This window comes from Ornithorhynchus anatinus, chromosome 3 (assembly GCF_004115215.2).
Source record: "Ornithorhynchus anatinus isolate Pmale09 chromosome 3, mOrnAna1.pri.v4, whole genome shotgun sequence".
Lineage (NCBI taxonomy): Eukaryota > Metazoa > Chordata > Mammalia > Monotremata > Ornithorhynchidae > Ornithorhynchus > Ornithorhynchus anatinus.
In genome coordinates, this window is record NC_041730.1 from 38,783,155 (window position 1) to 38,802,736 (window position 19,582).

Consider the following 19,582-nt stretch of genomic DNA (forward strand, 5'->3'; position numbering starts at 1 on the left):
CATAGCCTTTTGATATTTATCTTGGGGAGAAATAAATGCCACATTTCCTGAAATGGTATCTGATTTTCCCCTCTATTCATTCTTACTTAAAGACTGACTGTGAAAACAGTGTTAAAAACACAAATGTTGTTATAGCTAAAATTCACTGGAATTCTCTTTAATCCTTTTTTTGCTTTACTACGTCTCTTTTAAAGAAATCATTAGGATGGGTACAAAACTTTGTCAATTATTTATGTGAATGGTTGTCTCTCCCCTAGCCTGTGAACTCACCTTAGGCAAGGAACATACCTACCAACTCTGTTGGACTGTGCTCTCCCAAGCGATTAGTACAATGCTCTGCACACACTAAGTGCTCAATAAATACCATTGATGATGATGACGACAAGCAAGAGGCATGCGAGAAACCCAGTTACCCTAATAGTCCTGGAGTTTGGGCTTCCAGTTATCTGAGGCTTATGATTATCCCCCTTGCTCCTCACTCTAAATATTTGAGAAGGGGATGTTAAATGATATTCAGGAAATGAACATTCCCTGTGACTCTGAATATTTCAAGAGCTGAAAAACTGCTTCATAAATGTCAAAACAGCAGGGATGGATACAGTTAAAAAAGGAATCTTCTACAAAATGCAATATTCTGTAGCATCCAACAACCTCAGGAGAGGCCTTGTATAGATCTCTTAAGTAATCCATTTTAATTCCTAAGGTGATCTTCCAACTTCTCCCTTTGGATCTGGGTTGTAGTATATTGCAAGAAAAAGTCCTCAGGGCCAACATTCTGAAGGTTGTACTTATTCTGGACAGAACCGAGGGTTTGAGCCAAAAAGAAAATACAATATTCTTTACTCTCTAGTGCTTCCAATACTCAGTCCTGAACATGGAAAAAAAAATTCTTTCTATCTACACTTTTCAAGAGAGATACATTCTGAAATGAATTGGTGACCATATACACTAAAGGAGTAAAAGATCATCTCAATTAAGGTTATAGGTAAAAGGCTACCTTCTGGGGACTCCAAATGGACAGTCGTGGAAGAGTGAGCTTTCTGGAGTGTTTAGTAAATTCATAAAACATAACAAGACCAAAATATGGGTGAATATACAAATTTCCTGTTATTTTTATGAAATAAGCCTTGCTGCAAGTAATTTAATGGGAGCTCCAAAATTTGACTGAACTTATCTCGAATAAGAGCATGTGTAATTTAAGTTGATAGCTCTGTCAACTGCTTGAATCCACTTTTGCTTAAAAAAATAACGCTTCAATTGGAGGGCAGGTTGTGAGGGAGAGGGGCCAACCCATAGCATATTCCCACGAAAAAATACATATGGTACTGCTCATCTCAATTTCACAGTCTATTTTTCACAAATATACATTAGAAGAATTCCATAAGATAAAATGAAAACCTCTCCGTTAACATCAACAAAGAGTCAGTGGTGTTATTTTAGTCAGAGGAGGGCAGGAATCCTCTTGATCCCTTCAAATGCCTAAACTCACTCTTGGTGACTCAAGACTGAGGTATAACCTTAGGGAAACTGGAAATTAAAACTATTTCTCTAAACTCCATTACCAAACAATTCTGGCCTCGTTGAAATGTTCCACACTACTAATCCTCAGGTATCACAGTTGATACACCAAACTCTCTCAGGGATCTTTTGGTATTTGTTAAGCACTTCCTATGTGCCATCCACTATGCTAAGCACTGGGGCAGATGTAAGCGAGTCAAGTTGGACACAGTCCATGTCCACTAGTCCATGTTGCTTCTCATATAATAGGGTGGCACTATAAACACTATCAGTGAAAGTAATCACTTCAACAAGTCTATACCCTATACTTTCACTACAAGTCTTATGTGGGACAGGGACTATGAGTTAACTGATTAAATCTATTCTAGTGTTTAAAATAAAATGCTTCACAAATAGTAAATGCTTAACAGATACCACAATTATTATTTAATGGTGCCCGACCGTGGTAAATTTCCAAGTTTGAGGTTGTTGATGCTTCTGTAGTGGTAGTCCATATCTTCCCACTCCTCACAAACTCCCAACGAAGGCCCATCCACCTCCACATTAAGCTCCTTTCCATCGATTTTAGGACACTCAATCAGCTCTCTCCTTCCTATATAGCCTTCGTGATCTTCTACTACAATCCAGTCCACACATGTCACTCTCTAATGTCAACCTTTTGTTCTGTCTCCCCAGTTTAGACAGTGAGCCCGTCATTGGGCAGAGAGTGTCTCCATCTGTTGCCGAATTGTACATTCCAAGCAGTTAGTACAGTGCTCTGCACATAGTAAGCGCTCAATAAATACTATTGAATGAATGAACAGTAGTAGTCACTTCTGTGGTGGAAGTAATAATCACTTCTAGACTGTGAGCCCTGTTGTTGGGTAGGGATTGTCTCTGTTGCCGCATTGTACTTTCCAAGTGCTTAGTACAGTGTTCTGCACACAGTAAGCGCTCAATAAATACGACTGAATGAATGAATTGAATGAACGGTGTTATTTACAAAGTATCCACTTGGGATAGTGCACTGTAGCAAGCATTTGGGAAGGACAGAATAAAGAAGGCCTAAAAGAATTGTGGTATTTGTTAAGCGCTTACTATGTGCCAGACGTTGGGGTGGATACAAGGCGATTGGGTCGGACACAGTCCCTGTCCCACTTGGGGCTCACAGTCTTAATCCCCATTTTACAGACGAAGTACCTGAGGCCCAGAGAAGTGAAATGACTTGCCCAAGATCACACAGCAGATAAGTGGCAGAGCTGGGTTTAGAACCTAGGTCTTTCTGATTCCCAGGCCCGTGCTCTATCCACTAGACCATGCTGCTTCTCTGCCCTGTGTTCATAGTCCAAAAGGAACTTACACTCTAATGGGGGAAAAAGACAAAAATACTGACAGGAGTAGCCAGTTGAGTTGTAAAGTTGAGTAGACATATAAAAACAGTGCTAAAGTTCACACCCGACTGATGTGATGAATTTATATATCAAAGAGTGATAGGAAATTACTTGGGGAAGGTTTGGTGGAGGAAGTGGGACTTTAGGAGAACTCAATGCGGAGAGAACTGTGGTCTGGGAATGTATCTACCAAAGCTGTAGCACTGTACTCTCCCAAAGGCTTAGTACAGTGCTCTGCACACAGTAAGAGCCATTGATCGATTGAAGGGACAGGATGAGTGAGAGCCGTTGACTCGGAGGGTGCGTCAGACACCACTGACCCTATTTTTTCTCTGTAATTAGAACGACATGGCTGATTTCTAGGTTGGCCATTCATCCCCCTACTCTCTGCAGCCAAAAGGGAATAGAATAGACAAGGTAGTTCAGTCACCTTCTCACTAGCTTAGACTCCTTGGTTATATTTCACTCACAATCTGAGTAATATTTGCAGCGTGGCCTAGGAAATATGCTTATTCTCGGTAATGATTGCTTCTTTTCCTCAGAAACCAGCTTATAAATTACACTGCTTTAACATTCATCTTTCTTTGAAATATATCCATATTCAAAGATTAAGAGCTGAAAATACTTGCAAGTGAGTTCACTTAATACATTCTTCCTGCTAGATTCCCTGGGCTCTTTATTAATATATACTATACACATAATTCACAAGATGGGAATGGCACACTAAATTACAGTCAATTACTTTCTCTCCAAAAACATTTAAACAAAATGTTTAAGAAAATCATTCAAACTTCTGAAATATTCCCCAGAGTAACTACATACTTAGGAACTGTTGTAAGTTTTCAAGCCAGTGCTCGTTCAATTGAGGAATGCTATAAAGAAGAATTAAGAGCCAAGGAACTGTTTTGTTTTATTGTTGACAAGTAAAGTCCAGGCAATCATATTAAATGTGAAATACGGATTTTTAAATAAGGAATAATGATCAGCATGCAACAGGTGGCCAGTGTTTTTCAGTCCTGTGTAAAACCCTATTTCCTAACATCTTGAATAGATTATAAAATAAGAATCAGTGCACAAAAGGTGTGAGACAATCTGTATAAATCTCTTTCCATTTGTTTACAAAAGATCTTAGGCAGGTCAGGTCTTGTTAAGAATTGACATGCATTCTTTCAAATATTTTATAAGAGAACTGATTCCTTTCTTACTTTTTTTTTTTTTTTACCTTTTTAGGGGTTTTTTTTTGGTCTTTCTTCCTTGCAATTTATAATTACTTTTTCAAAATGTAACAGCTCTCAATATGCATTTAAAGATACAAGGGAAATATCTTGTATTGTATCAGCTTTTGTTCCTAAGTATTTTTTAGCCATGAAAACAGGTGCTTGAAGCCTACACAACTTTAAAGTCCTGTAGCAAGTTAGCACTAGAACAAGACAACTTAACAATGAAATTGTTCTCAGAATAACTTTCCCTTCTCCCTTCCATGAGATATACTAAATACTACTTAATATTTGGAATTTCATCAACCAAAAATTATAACAGACCAACAGTTTCCTAAGTGAAAACAAAACTGTAGAGGAATACATTTGCAAATATATTCAAACACAGAACCTCAGAAAACTGCAGAATACACTTCGCCTTCACTAGTTTCATGGATCAGTCATTTTTGAGTACTGCCTCATTAATATACTATACCATAGGAACAACATACTTTGGCTACACAAGTTAAGCATACTCTCTGATGTTAAAGGTTCAGCAGAGAAAATGTTATTTCCATTTACTCAGGTTTACCAAGGAAAACTTTGGAACATTCTTTGGAAAGCAAACCCTCATCCCCTACTGAACTCCTTTGGAAGCTGGAGAAAAGGCCTTTATTCTACATTGTTCTTTAATTACTATCATGGCATAAATTTGATCAGGCACACAAAAAGTAGATCATGTTGAAGAAACAGTATGTTTCATTCTGAGGTGAATTGAAAAAAATAAGGTAAAAACTTCAAAGTTTCCTAGGATAGATGCAAAGATATTGCTAATGATTAATTTCCTAGAGATCAGTATATTCAATTTTACTTCTTTTGAAAACTGTGTTTTAGATAACAGTAGCTAAAAAATTGGGCTAATCTTATAACAAGTTTTTCTTTCCCTTCCTAGGAATTTCTGTTTCTTAAGTTATTTAGGACTGAGGCACAGATTTTAAAGAAACGTAATTTATGTCTTGTTTACAATCAAGTTAAAGAATGGCAACAATAATTTCTTTTTTGAAAGAGCTGTTCTTTACCAATTATTTTTAGAATTCCCCAAAATACATTTGAAAGTTGACTGATTTACTGTGGAAGTTCGGATCATTCTCTTCAGAAACCAAAAATTCTGAAAATAAACCTAATTGATGTAGCCCTCCTCAGCACCAGTTTCTTTGATTTATGATTTGCTGCACCATAAACCACTTTAAATGATCTACAAAAAGTGAATAAATGCATAGGCTTTAATAAATTTTAAGCCTTTTACATCTTTGAAGAATATTTTAGTCAGACCATTTAGGTTAAATCATCCTGAAAATGGGGCTTGCTCTATACCTGGTAACCTAACAAATTTGGGCTAAATCTGTCCTGTAAAGAGAGAAGAATTCCAAAGGCATCATACTGTCACAAAATGTCCTGCCTTCATTTCTTAAAGTTCAAATTTGAAAAATATGATCGAGTGCCCTTGATAACTTGAAATGATACAGACAGAGAGATAAGCTTTAAGGTAACCAGGATCCAAACATACTCAATGCTACATTAACAATGCTCGGAACCCCTGGAAACACAGTGAATCACTGGGAGTAGACAAGCAATTAGTACAGCTTCCCTGACTAGACCCCTCATTTCCTCTAGTCACCCTCTCTTCTGCATCACCTATGCATTTGCATCAGTACCCCTTTTAAACACCCGATAAATCATTCCACCCCCAGCCTATCAGCACTTACATATACACATATCCCTATACTCACCCATTTCCTCTACCTCTGTATTTGACTTTCTCCCCCTCTTGACTACAAATGCCCTGTGAGCAGGGATCATATCTACCAACTCTACTGTACTGCACTCTTCTAAGCACTTACTAAAGTGTTCTGCACATGGCAGGCCCTCAATAAATACCATTGATTGATTGATTGATTACAGCTTTAAAGTGAATGTCCTAAGCCATTTTTTAGATCTTCAAGAAATGAACAGAGTACATCATAGAGTTACCCCCCTTGAGGACTGATTGGCTTAAGTAAAATAACTGTAAAGAAAACCATAAGGGCTTGATTACTATTAAGAAAGGTTGTCACTCATTGCAGTTAGTGTGATTAAAGTTCTCCATCTGCTCTGGAGAGTGAAGGATGTTCCAGAGCTGAGAGTCAGATGGAGCTATTTCAAAAAACCCAATGGATCCTTTTATCTAGAAGTAAAGCAACAATAACCAAAAGAAAGCACTTTAGAATAGGACCCAACCACCTATTTAAATGGGATTCTCGTCTGAAAGAAAGAATATCATCCTCTGGCTGGTTTTCTTTAAGGTCTATTACTTGGCACATATGAAAACAAATGCACTTACTGTCAGGGTTGGGTCCAAGCTGTGGAAAGGCCATGACAGTCGAAATCTCTGGTAGGTCGGGTTTTGGTGATTCTTCAACGGTTTGGTCAGCCCAAACCACTGCTTTCTTTCTCTCCACTAAATGCTGAACCTCCTTGAAGTCAGACTCAATGGCAGTAGTTGCTAAGCCTGCTTCTTTCAACGCGAGGAACTGTTTTCTTAAGACTGGAAGCAAAGAATTCAAAACACTACAAAAAGAAAGCAAAAAAGCAAAAATGAATACCATCTCACACATGGGGTCTATGCCAACTGATACTTTCACCACAAATGGGGGGACACCTTTGGTAAAGTTTCTAGATTGAAGTTGTAATTTGAGCATATACATTCCTTCTGACATTGTCTATTGCTATCTATGTTTCTGAGGGGCCTCAGAACTTTAAACTTTAGACTGTAAGTTCCCTCTCTAGACTGTAAACTCATTCTGGGCAGGGGATATCTGTTACACTGTTGTACTGTAATAATAATAATAGCTATTTGTAAAGTGCTTACTATGTGCCAAGCACTGTTCTAAGCGCTGGGGTGAAGGGTATAAGATAATCAGGTTGTCCCACATGGGGCTCATAGTCTTAATCCCCATTTTACAGATGAGGTAACTGAGGTACAGAGAAGTTAAGTGACTTGCCCAAAGTCACACAGCTGACAAGTGGCAGAGCAGGGATTAGAACCTATGACCTCTGACTCCCAAGCCCAGGCTCTTTCCACTGAGCCACGTTGCTTTTACTGTACTCTCCCAGGCAAAGTGCTCTGCCCACAGTAAGCACTCAATAAATATGACTGACTTCTTGCTTTTACTCATGCCTTTGCCTTGCATGTATTTCCATCTTTTGGCTGTATCATTTGTACCTGGATCATTTGTACCTCTCTGTATTTTGTTTCTCTCTTTATTCCTGTGTGCTTTTCTTTTCTGCTCTTTTAGTCTCTTTTCTCCTCCTACTTTTCTGGTGCTTTTAATCTTCCATTTTCTTTTCTGTACTTGACTCCACCCACTGTAAAGCTGCTCTCCGCTCTACTTGAATGGAAACTGCTACTGTAGTCTCGGCACCTCCTGGCCTGCTGATGGGGCTTGGCAGAAGGTCCATTCCATGCTACACTAACCTTAGTCCCAGAAGTAGTGGCCCAAGTGGCAAACATTATTTTCTGAAAGGATGGGGTAGGAAAACTTTTCTTTTTAAAAAAATCTTGGATGCAAACAGTGGGCCCCCTGATTCTGGGAGCAGGTTGGTGGGCCTGACCTCTGGAGAGAACCAGTACAGAGCCTCAACCTCCTCTCACCCATCGGGAAGCCAGAAAAACCAGGGGCTGTAACAGCCCACCTAAGCAGAAAGCAAAGAGTGACTTTGTAACAAATGGGTGAGGTACTGAACTTTAAACCATTATCCCAGAAAAGAAAAATAAAGTTCTCTGTATACAAATGTCCATGCACACAGTACCAATTGTTTTCTTTGAAAATCACCTGAATGGCTCAAATAATGGAAGAGCTCAATTCTTTCCCTCTCTTGCATCATAGATTTATTTCTTCTCATTTGTGGGAGGATAATAATAATCATATTTGTTAAGCGCTTACTATGTGCAGAGCACTGTTCTAAGAGCTGGAGGAGATACAGGGTAATCAAGTTGTCCCACGTGAGGCTCACAGTCTTAACCCCCATTTTACAGATGAGGTAACTGAGGCACAGAGAAGTGAAGTGACTTGCCCACAGTCACTGACTGTGTTGCTGACAAGTGGCAGAGTCAGAATTTGAACCCATGACCTCTGACTCCCAAGCCCGTGCTCTTTGGATCTTGAGACCACAGCATTTATCACTTCAGACATTTTGTAGTGCATTTGGAATGTGGACTTATTTTTATATTAATAAATTTCTTAACAGTACCACCGCCCCCTTCCTACTTTTTTGTTTTAGTGCTTTTGCAATCCCACTAGGCTTAAAATTTGACTAGAAATCTAATTCTCTCTCATGAGATAATGCTACAAGGTTACCATAGTATAAATATTTCCTTTTCTCTCCTCTTCAAACTCTGAATTGGTATATCTGATACTGATTAAAGCCCATTTCTATTTAGCATAGATAAGGACACTTCTACCACCTAAGCATAAGATGCCTTTTTGCTAAGGAGGATGTGGAGGATAACACTTTGAAAATTAAATATTTACGTACGTACACAAACACATTACTTGAAAAATATCTCAGTTCATATTTATGTTACTATGTTTATTGTTTTTACTACTGGTTTAAATACCTTTTTTTGGATCTTGGGGAACACATTAATGCCCTTTATATCTTTCCTGTGGCAACTGAACATTTAGCGCTCTTATGCACAGTAGTCTATTTATCCAGAATCAATTAAGAGCGCTAACAAGTATAGTCATATAGCATTTAAAACCAAGGAAATGGGTAAACCAATGGGAAACAAAAGTTAGTCAAGTATGCCACCATAGCAGCCTGAAAGGTAGTGAATGACAAAGCCCCAACATGAATAAGGGAGAATGAAACTGTTGTGATCAGCAGGTAATTCAAGGAATGGGTGGTCTTTGAATGGGATTTCATTTCAAAACACATACTGGGAGCTTCGCTCCTGTTGAGGGTAAGTGTGATTATAAAACCTTGTGATTCTTTAAGGACTCTCAATAGATTCCTTATTGCTTTAAACTTAGTAAACTTTCTACCTCGTATAACAAACACAAGTGCTCTCTTAAATTAGCTGAACAGATATTAAAAAAAATATGCTGTTGCTGAGCCAGCAGAGGGAGCAGAAAATAATTGGAATGGATAGCATAGAAAAGTCGGACACTTACTAGTTAGTTGTTTACTGCTTTTATCCCCATGGTTTAAAAATGCTTAATCACTGTTAAAATAAAACGAACCACTCATTCTAAAGTGATATTTTCTTAAAAAGCCCTGTAAACTCTAGTAGAGAAAAATTTATCATTAATACTGTCATTAATGTATGTCCTGATATTACTTGGAGTTTCTTTTGGTGGAAGAACCTCAAATGTGTAGATGTGCTCTTAGTGAATATAGAATTATGGGGTTACATGTGTGTAATTGATACACTTACTAGAGAATGTTGAGGCATCCACTATAAGACAAATAGCAATTTTGTAGAGAGAAATGGGGGAAAAATAAATGAAATGTGAAGAAGTGTCTTCTAGGGGGTTGTTTTGACTGTTCGTTTAATGAAGCAGACACAGCTTTGGAAGAGCAGAGACACATGTATATATGTGCATGTGTATTTGTGTCATTATATAGTCATATATATGGTACAAAATTTTGGCCAGTTAAATGATAAGGACAGCAAATTTACCAACAGTTTTTAACTTTGTAACTAAAGAAATTAACAGCAATCAGGGTAACAGAATCACAGTTATTAAACAACAGAGCTGATGGACCAGAATTCACTGACTTTTCTGTCCGTTTATGCTGCTGTTCTTGAAGAGATGCGAGGTCCATCACATGTCTAACTTGTGTTTTCAAGTCCTTGATCTCTAGCTTCAACTGGCAGCAGTGCAGATCATTGCAGAGATCCTTCAAAATAAAAAAAAAATCCAGTAGTTTATAGGGACAGGATTCTCAATCAACTCAATTTACTGAGCGCTTGCTGTGTGTTGAGCAATCTACTGAGCACTTGGAAGAGTACAATATGATAGAGTTAGTAGATGTGATCCCTGCCCATAAAGAGATTACAGTCTAGAGAAGAACTGGAAATGAGGGAAAAACTTTATCTTGTTAATTTTCAAAAAGAGGTGTAGCTTTAATATTTAAAATATAAATAATATTAGAGGGGAAAAAAGCTCACAAGCACCTTATAAGAACATACTCCTGAAACCTGAGAATATTTTGGATGAATTTGTTAAGCATTTGGATGTTTAAAATGCTCTTATGTAAACTGATCCATATGGATCCACATTACACATTGTGCCTTAAAAGAGCTTAAAAATTCTGTAATGCTGGAATGTGAAGCAGCATCTTATAATACCTGAGAACTCCCCTGCGAGCATTGGGATGAAGTGGGAAAAGTGGAAAAGTGGAAGTTGGATGACTTGCCAGCTGTGTGGCCTTGGGCAAGTCACCGAGCCAGCCCACAACCCAGTTTCTCCATCTGTAGAATGGGGATAAGGATATCTGTCCCTTCTCCTCTAGTTTACAAGGGGTATTGTGAGGAGGAAACTGAGGTAAATAATGTAAGAGTGCTTCGGCAATAAGAGTACTAAATAGAACTAATACATTATTTTCAAAATTCCTGAGCTCTACAGAATTTGTATTAACTCCATCCGTATTTACAACCAGATTTTCTCACCTATCCATCTTCAGCTTTTCCCATTATTTGCCACAACATTAAGTTAGGAAAACACAAGCAACTGCTTCAGGGTATTGCACCTCTCAAACACAAATTCTCTTCTAAACCAAACCAAAGAGAGTAGAAGAAAGTATACGACTATAAGATTTTAGGCCTGCTGTCTGATTTCCTTAGGCTGATAATGATTTATTTTAGACTTTGAACAAGGGCTTGTTTTTACAGTTGACTTAGAAGGGAATGAAATATGGGATCTAACATTAATGTTAAATGTCCTTGGAAATGCACTTTCAAATTAATAAATATTAATACAGTTCTTAAAAACACACTCGAGTGCTCACTAGGTCACTGTGCTATTAAAAGGCACTTTATAAAACAGAAAAAAAATGGTCACAATCCTCAAGGCACTTAGAAACTATCATAGCCCGTTTCTGAGATGATCTTTTATACAGTACTTCAGAATTATATATTCCAAGTCATCTTAGAATGATTCAGTATAAAACAACATTAGGCACAGTGTTTGGAATCAAATAATGAAATTGTAAAATGATACACCTGGTCTGAAAAACAGTCTTACCTTAAAAAATCAAGCCTTCATTTATCTCCTAATTTTTGAAAAATAATTTAGGTGAAAGCAAATGGACAGGAGTCTCAATTTTGGCATTTTAATAAATTACTTAGAAATATCATGGTTGAAAAGTCTTTACTTGAGCATAAATTATTCATTCAATCATATTTATTGAGAGCTTGCTGTGGGCAGAGCACTGTACTAAGCACTTGGGAAAATACAAAACAATGAATAGACACATTCCCCGCCCACAATGAGGTTACACTCTATAAAGACTGTAAATTATTGTGTATATATTGATGTCTGGAATCCTAATAAATGATATAGGTTAATATCTTTTTGAAGTTTTTTATATTTCTGCTACTCACATTTGATAAAAAAGTATCCAAAGGAAAATAACATCAAGGGTTCTGATTTTATTTTTTTTAAAAAGGGAGGGGGAGGGTAAGAACGGACTTAGCAATTTACAGTAAATATAGCCAAGAACATCCAACTGGTAGATTCAAAACTGATTTTGGCAACCAAAAGACAAACCACTGAAGCATTGCTACAGTTAGGGGTGAAATATATTTGAAACTGTTGACTTCTAACTCCATTCTACTAAAGTATATTAGGAGTATAACATAAATTAGCTGTTGGATGTCAACCTCCATTCCTCTAAAGTATATTAGGAATCAAAGATAAATTAAGAAAGGTACTCTGGAGTGTCCGGGGTACTCCAGTTATCTATTTAAAACAACATTTGTCTTGATCTATTTTAAACATACTGCACATGCACTTATGAAAATAACTCAGAACCTCCAAATGACACACACACACACACACACACTCTCTTCAGGATCATTTATGCCACTTCAGTACATGGGAGTCAAAAATTATATCCCAAGTTACTCAAGACCCAAGTAAATTACACAAGACTAATTCTTTCTGCCATTAATTTGGCAAGACCAATTTTAACTCTGAACACAATGAACTGTATTTCAAGTGGCCAGCAAAATTGGGCCTTCTGAAGAATAAGCTCCTTCTTGAGATATATGCCACTACAAGCAGGAAAAGCTATGCGGGATCGATAAGGTGAATATTAACAAGGAAGTCGCTTTCACCCCATACGCCATATGCACTTTCCCAGAATGCAATTATGTGAACTTAACGCAAATTAGCAAGGCCTGGATGGATCATTCCCAATACAACTAACACTCTTCATAGTTTTGGGGAATTCTGGTGGCTTAAAAGCAAAGAAAAATTCTGTACTCATTCCTAATTGTAATTCTCTGTCAAACTTCTATTTACCTCTATAGATTGTACCATTACCTCTATAGATTGTACCATCTGCATGGTTAGGAAGTTTCATAAGTGAGCTAGTGATTTTAACCAGACATGGGACACCTTTTCGTCCAAACTTCTTAAATTCAGCTCTCCAGAAAATTTTAAAATCCGAGTGTGGGCATCGCACCCTTAGATTACATTTAGGAAATTTTTAATCCCGTGATGGAGTTGCAGCTGCTCTGAGAACTAAAGGAGGTAAAACAAGGTATAACTGTTTTGCCTGACTGTACCTTTCTGAGGAAAAGAGACTGTAAACTCTTTAAAGGCAGGAATCACATTTACTTACTCTACTGTCCTCTCTCAAGTGCTCTACACACAGTAAGCACTTAGTAATCACTACTGACTTAAAAAACAAAAAGCCAAACTATGATTTGGCCTCCCCCAGTGATGAGGCTTGGGAGAAAAAAAAACTACTACACACCTCTGCTTTCTATGCAACAACTTAAACAGGAATGGTGGTGTGTGAGAAGCAGCGAGCCTCCTCAGAAACAGAAGAGTTTAGTGGAAATAACACAGGATTTGAAGTCAGGAGACCCAAGGTTCTAATTCCAGCTCTGCCATTTGCTCCCTATGCGGTTTTGAAGTCTATAATGGTCTACTATTAAGGGCACTTAGCTTCTCTGTTTCCTCATCTGTAAAATGGGATTAAATCCTTGTTCTCCCCTTATAATAATAATAATGATGGCATTTGTTAAGCGCTTACTATGTATGTTCCGAGCACTGTTCTAAGCATTGGAATAGATACAAGGTTATCAGATTGTCCCACATGAGGCTCACAGTCTTAATCCCCAATCTAGAGATGAGGGAGCTGAGGCACAGAGAAGTTAAGTGATTTGCCCAAAGTCACACAGCTGACAATTGGCAGAGCCGGGATTAGAACTCACGACCTCTGAATCCTAAACCCGTGCTCTTTCCACTAAGCCACGGACTGTGCCTGATCTGATTGAACTGGATATTCCACAGTGCTCAGTGGAGTGCTTAGGACCCAATAAGCACTTAAATACCACAATTACTATATATGTGCATGAGAGAGAATGTGTTGACTTTTCATAGGGAGAAATCGAGGAAAAACAACAAAGGGGTGGGAGTGCCTTTTGAAGGGCTGCTGAAGCCTGCTCAATGCCACTTTAACAAAGTGGATGTGGCATTCCCTGGAAGAGCTGAAGGCCCACATATATGTATTTGAATATATAGTCACAAACATATACATTATCAACTCATATATAAAATAATGAATTATTGCATTTATTAAGTACTTCTTGTTAAGCGCAGAAGAGACATGGTTATGGACAGTCCTAGTCCCAGATGGGGCTACAATCTACCTTATTCCCCATTTTACAAGTGAGGAAACTGAGGCATAGAAAGGTTAACTGACTAGCCTAAGGTCAAACAGTAGACCGGGAGCAAGCTGGGACTCAAGCCCGGGTTTCCTGATTTCCGGTCCTGTGCTCTTTCCACTAGGCCTCAAAAAATGAAATGGTGTTGAAGCTGACACTTGCTTTGAGTGATATAGTGAACAGTGGTAAAGGTTACAATATTATTTGCAACTTTCTGAAACAGAGAAAATATGAATTCAGTTGGCAATTACTATTTCCAGAAGGTCTGGCTGCAAGTGCAGGGGAGCAGACAAACTCTTTTATTTTTATGGTATTTGTTAAGTGCTTACTATTTGTCAGGCACTGGACTAAATGCGGGGGAAGACACAAACTAATCAGGTTGGATACAATCCCATCCCCACATGGGGCTCACGATCTTAATCCCTATTTACAGATGAAGTAACTAAGGCATAGTCAACTTGCCAGCTGTGTGACCTTGGACAAGGCACTTGATTTCACTGCACCCCAGTAACCTCATATGTACAACGGTGATTATGACTGTGAGCCCCTTGTGGGACATGGACTGTGTCCAACCAGTTTAGCTTGTATCTACCCCAGGACTTAGTACAGTGCCTGGCCCATAGTAAGTGCTTAAAAAATACCATTAAAACACTATTAAAAAAGAGAAGATCGCACAGATCATCGATGTGCCCAAGATCTCACAGCAGCTGAGTGGCAGAGCCGGGATTAGAACGTAGGTCCTTCGGACTCCCAGGCCCTTACTGTAGCCACCAGGCCATGATGCTCTTCCTGGAGCAATGCAGGGTTGTATGGTCATACTGTTTCAGCCTTTGAAACAGGTGTGAACTTGTTTCACCAACAGAATAGTAAGTCAAGCAGGCATACACTACACTCAGGATGGGCTCTAAAACTGATCTCGGAAAGTGTATAGCTAAAATGTACCAAGATGGACATGAGGATTGAGGCTAAACAGGTGGCAAAATCTCTCTTTGCCAGCCATTCCATCCGGCTCCAAACACTGCTTAGCTCTGTAAGAGGTTAGTCGGGGTATTATGTATGCAGCTTGGAGAGATATATGGTCCTGCGTGTGACTATGAAGACTGGGAGATACTCCACAATAAAGACAAAAGAGAATTTTTTTAAAAATCGAGCTATCTCCACTTTTTATGTAACACTGTTTTTGCGCTATGCGAAGACCCAGTAAAGCTCGACAAATGCTAAAACAAACACAAGTAAGCCTCTGAGGTATACAAGGATGGGCAAACAGGAACCACGGGCACAAAGTCAGGATCCTGTTTAAAGGAGACCAGTTCCTGAAAAGCACATCCAAGCCATTGACTTCTTACCTTTGGAATGGAGCCATTTTGAGTCTGGAGATTAATTTCATCTTGGACCTGACGGAGCCAATTAGTATTTTCACCAAATCGTTGCATCTCCTCCACCTTTTTCTTCTCAATGTGCAACCGACGAGTTTTAAGCATCGCAAGTCTGTGATCCCGTTTGCAGGTGGCCTGGGAAAAAAAACACATTTAAAAGGAAACTGTAGGACAAGTATCCCTTGAGTCTTGTAATATATGAAAATCTGCCCAAGGTCACCTAATTGGGTAAGCATCAACGTGGAATGTTAATGAAGTTGTGTGTTCTTTGCAAATATGCTACTGACATTTACGAAGTTGTCATGCTTTCCTATTCAATGCTTGAAGCCTATACTATACAAATGCTTGTGGGAAGAAAGTAAATTGAGTCACTGAGTCATTTTTATAAATTACATGTTGGAGTATATGCTTTTATACCTCTGTTACAGCATAATGGCTAAGCTGAAAATTGGACCTACTTGACTAGAGTGCATTCCATGAGAGGTCAAAATATGAATGGAAGAAACTAGCAGATAAATATTAAGCAGTCTGCCCAAACTATGCCTATCTTTATGGGGTTCAGTCAAATATTCCATTAGTCTGCATTTACAAAAAGGAAATTTGGCACAGTTTAAGTGATAGAAACACAGTACACTCAAAATTTTACCATTTTCAACATCCTGAAAATACAAGGGTATATTTTTCCTTCAACAATTACTGAAGGTAGTTTTCGCAGATATCAACAATTTCATTTTATTTATAAGTACTATAATACACATATGCTTATTTGCATTTATCTTGATTTATTTTTTAATTGTCTGTGGTGAAAAATAAAATATATACTGAAAGAGTAAGGGTAAATGTTCTACATTACTCCACAGTATTTATGTACAGAACCATAATTTATCTATATTAATGTCTGTCTTCCTCTCTAGTCTGTAAGTTTCTTGTGAGCAGGGAGCAAATCTATCAGTTCTACTGGTATTCTCCTGAGCCCCTACTACGGTGCTCTGCATGCAGTAAGTGTTCAATAAATATTGACTAATACTGGGATGATTTGATCCATGTAGAAATGCATTCTAAAATTGTGCTGTAAATATTAGTAATCTGTTAAAAATAGCTCTATTTTTCATTGCACATGTAATGCTGCCAACATAAAAATCACTAAATGAGAATATTTTCATTCCTGGGAAAATATATTTAAAAAAAAAAAATACTTCTCCTCTTCATCCCTCACTTCTAACCCCAGTCAGCTTTCTTCATGACAGGTTGAGGTCTTTCTTACTTATAAAATAGATTTGCAACTTAGTATGATAATGGCTTACTCCAGGTTAAGAAAAATTTTCTTTTCTATGATTACTGAAAGAGTAGTATATCCCCACTGTGATAAAATCTGTATTCTCAGTGTGAACAACAATTTTTCTAGATGAGATGGCAAATTGTCATGGTTTCAAAGAAATAAATTGATAAATTGATAATGGGCCAGCTCCTGACAGATGAATAAAATCTGTGTTTGCCCCAGCACAGGTCTTAAAAGGTCCTTATATGTTTAATTCATTTGAAAATCAACCTTTACAAAATTTTCAAGTGTAAGCACTAAGAGCAAAACATTAAATGCTTAGGCTCCACTTATTCATTTTAGCAAAATAATTACTTTTACAATATTTCCATAGACCATCCAAGATTCCCAAGGAGTCTTACGGAGAGAACCTTAAAGGAACACATCTTACCGTTCCTATAAGCAAGAAATATTTTGGTAGTAGCGAGTTATTAGATTCACCTGAGAAATCTTAACTAGATATAAAAAGTCACATTTGTTCTGTAGCCTCTATCTCCTACATCTTCCAAAGATGTTTGTCTGGAGACAATGGAACTTAAGGCCTTGTTTTATCAAGTTTGTGAGAATAGTGGGGTGGAGGTTTAGGGACAGAAATCCAGGATCTAAGGACAAAAGTCACCATGGAATCTGCAACCTTCCTAAAAATCATGTCCCCAAGAGGCATTCCCAAACTAAGCTCTCTATTTCCTCCATCTGCTCTCCCCTGTGTTGACCATACATTTCGCTGTGTACCTCTTAAGCACTTTGATACTCAGCCCAGCCCCACAATAACTTTCGTAAATATCCTGATACTCTACTTCTCCTATCCATAATCTAGTTTAATATCTGTCTCTCACTGTAGAGTGTAACCTCCTTATGGACAGGATTGCATCTACCAACTCAACACTTAGTATAGTGCTCTGCACACAGTAAGCCTTTAACAGATACCACTGACTCATTGTCTTTTCAAGGAATTAGTAGCAGACGGTATAGTAGCCCTATTGTAGATGATAGCACAAAGAGCAGTGATATTCAGGAATGGTGAATATGCAATTGTGCAGTTTAACCAGGGAATCCAAAGTATCCATATGCCCATAAAAATACTCCTGCAATTAATTCTGAACCCAGGAAGCTGAGGCAAGAAACAGAAAGCTATTTGAATGAACAGTATATGAGATGACCAATTAGCATTACCATAAGTAGTAGTATAGTGAATATATGAGGAAAAAAACAGTTATTTGGTCAATATAAGCATTAACCATCTCTAATAAAGATCTTGCTAAATTGAAATTAGTTGCGGTGCAATTAGCTCTAATCTTCCATGATGAAATTTCTTGCTTTTGGGAGAAATAGATATATATGCCAGGTCTCCCAGATTGCTCACATTAAATTAATGGATTTAGGGTGGGGAAGAATTAACCCAAAGGGCTCTATATGAATCACTAACAATTATTTATTAGGATTTTAAAAGGCATTAAAATGGGAGATTTAGAGGTCTTAATTTAGTCATTACATAAAATGCCTTTAATATTTGTAATTTACAAATTAGTTAATCTTGACATTCAAAAAATGGTGTCAATTCTGAGAATTAAAAAATACAAAATTATTTCAAAATGGCTCAGTAAGACACCATTTTATCAGGTACTCAATGCAAAAGGAAAATTTAGATAGGCTTCAATCTTCAATTTAAAAAAAATCGGAGTTTACCAATCAGGGTACTTAATATGTGCATGTGTTTTACTATCAATTTTAACTACTGCTCAAGAAAGCGATAAAATATTTCAAGTTCACCTAATTTCAAAATAGAGCTCCAATTTCGTACTACAAAGGCTGCTGTATGAATGATTAAGAAACTTTAAAACAGTTTTGAAGCAACAAAAAGAACAAGTGAAAGTAAAATTAATGGCCCCTTACAAAATGTTTACCATCAGACTGTAATATTTTGAAAAACGGGCATACTGTGAAATACTCACCTTTTCTATACTCTCTTCTGAGCACATCATGGCTATTTGCTTATGGTACTGTTTCTGGTAGAAGGTTTTCAGCTCATTTTCCTTCAGTAGCATTTCTAACCTTAAATATTCCTGTCTGATCTCTTCACGCTTCTGGAATACGCAATTCAAAATGCTTCGAAACCTAACCCAAACAACAAGCATCAAATTATAAGACTCAAGGATGCTGAAATTATGCAAAGTGTCCTGAAAAAGCACATATAGATCAAAGTGAAAATACACCTCTTCAAGGCATTATAATCAATGATATGCAAACGTGAAAGGTTTTATCTTCATCTATGACAAGAGAATAATGCAAAATGGATGAAATTTTCACTAAACATAATAGTCTCTTTTCTTATGGATTTAATAATTACAATATTAACTAAGCATGTTTTAAAGACTAAGGGTTGGAAACATGAGGAGAATGGATACATTAGGCTCTCCAACTGGCGGCTGGAAGGGAACACAGGAAAACTGGGTGGGCATAGAGATTTAAAGACCTAGTAAATAAAAATGGATTGTTGGAAGGCCACTAAAACAGACTAAACAGGAAGGCAGCAAGTGGAAAAAGGGTTGCTCTTCTCCAGTCAAGACTATGCAAAGACTGGGGTTTCCAAGAACGTAGCTTGAAGATTGAGCGAGGCCCTGTGTGGGACAAAAAACATTTACTGCAGGAAGAATCTATCTTTACATGTAAACAACGAGGAATTGGGTCCAATCACAATCTATATGTAAGGCCACAGTGACACATATAGATATTTCATATCAGTATCAGTGCTCAGGAAAAAAAAAGGACTGTTATATAGCCACAAATACATATATGTAACTCCACATATGCAGAGAAGCAGCTTAGCTTAGTGGAAATAGCACAGACCTGAGAATCAGAAG

At 37.7% G+C, this 19,582-nt stretch overlaps 1 protein-coding gene across 2 annotated transcripts in view; it reads right to left on the reverse strand.

The window, feature by feature from the left end:
* The window catches only part of KIF18A (kinesin family member 18A), an 89,565-nt gene that overhangs the window by 35,331 nt on the left and 34,652 nt on the right, over window positions 1-19,582 (reverse strand). For both annotated transcript variants that reach the window (XM_029059097.2, XM_039911457.1), the window contains 4 exons: window positions 18,674-18,836; window positions 15,374-15,538; window positions 9,906-10,027; window positions 6,465-6,691 (listed from right to left, as the gene is read on the reverse strand). In XM_029059097.2, coding sequence (XP_028914930.1) covers window positions 6,465-6,691; window positions 9,906-10,027; window positions 15,374-15,538; window positions 18,674-18,836 — 677 coding nt within the window. The remainder of the gene's footprint in view (window positions 1-6,464; window positions 6,692-9,905; window positions 10,028-15,373; window positions 15,539-18,673; window positions 18,837-19,582) is intronic.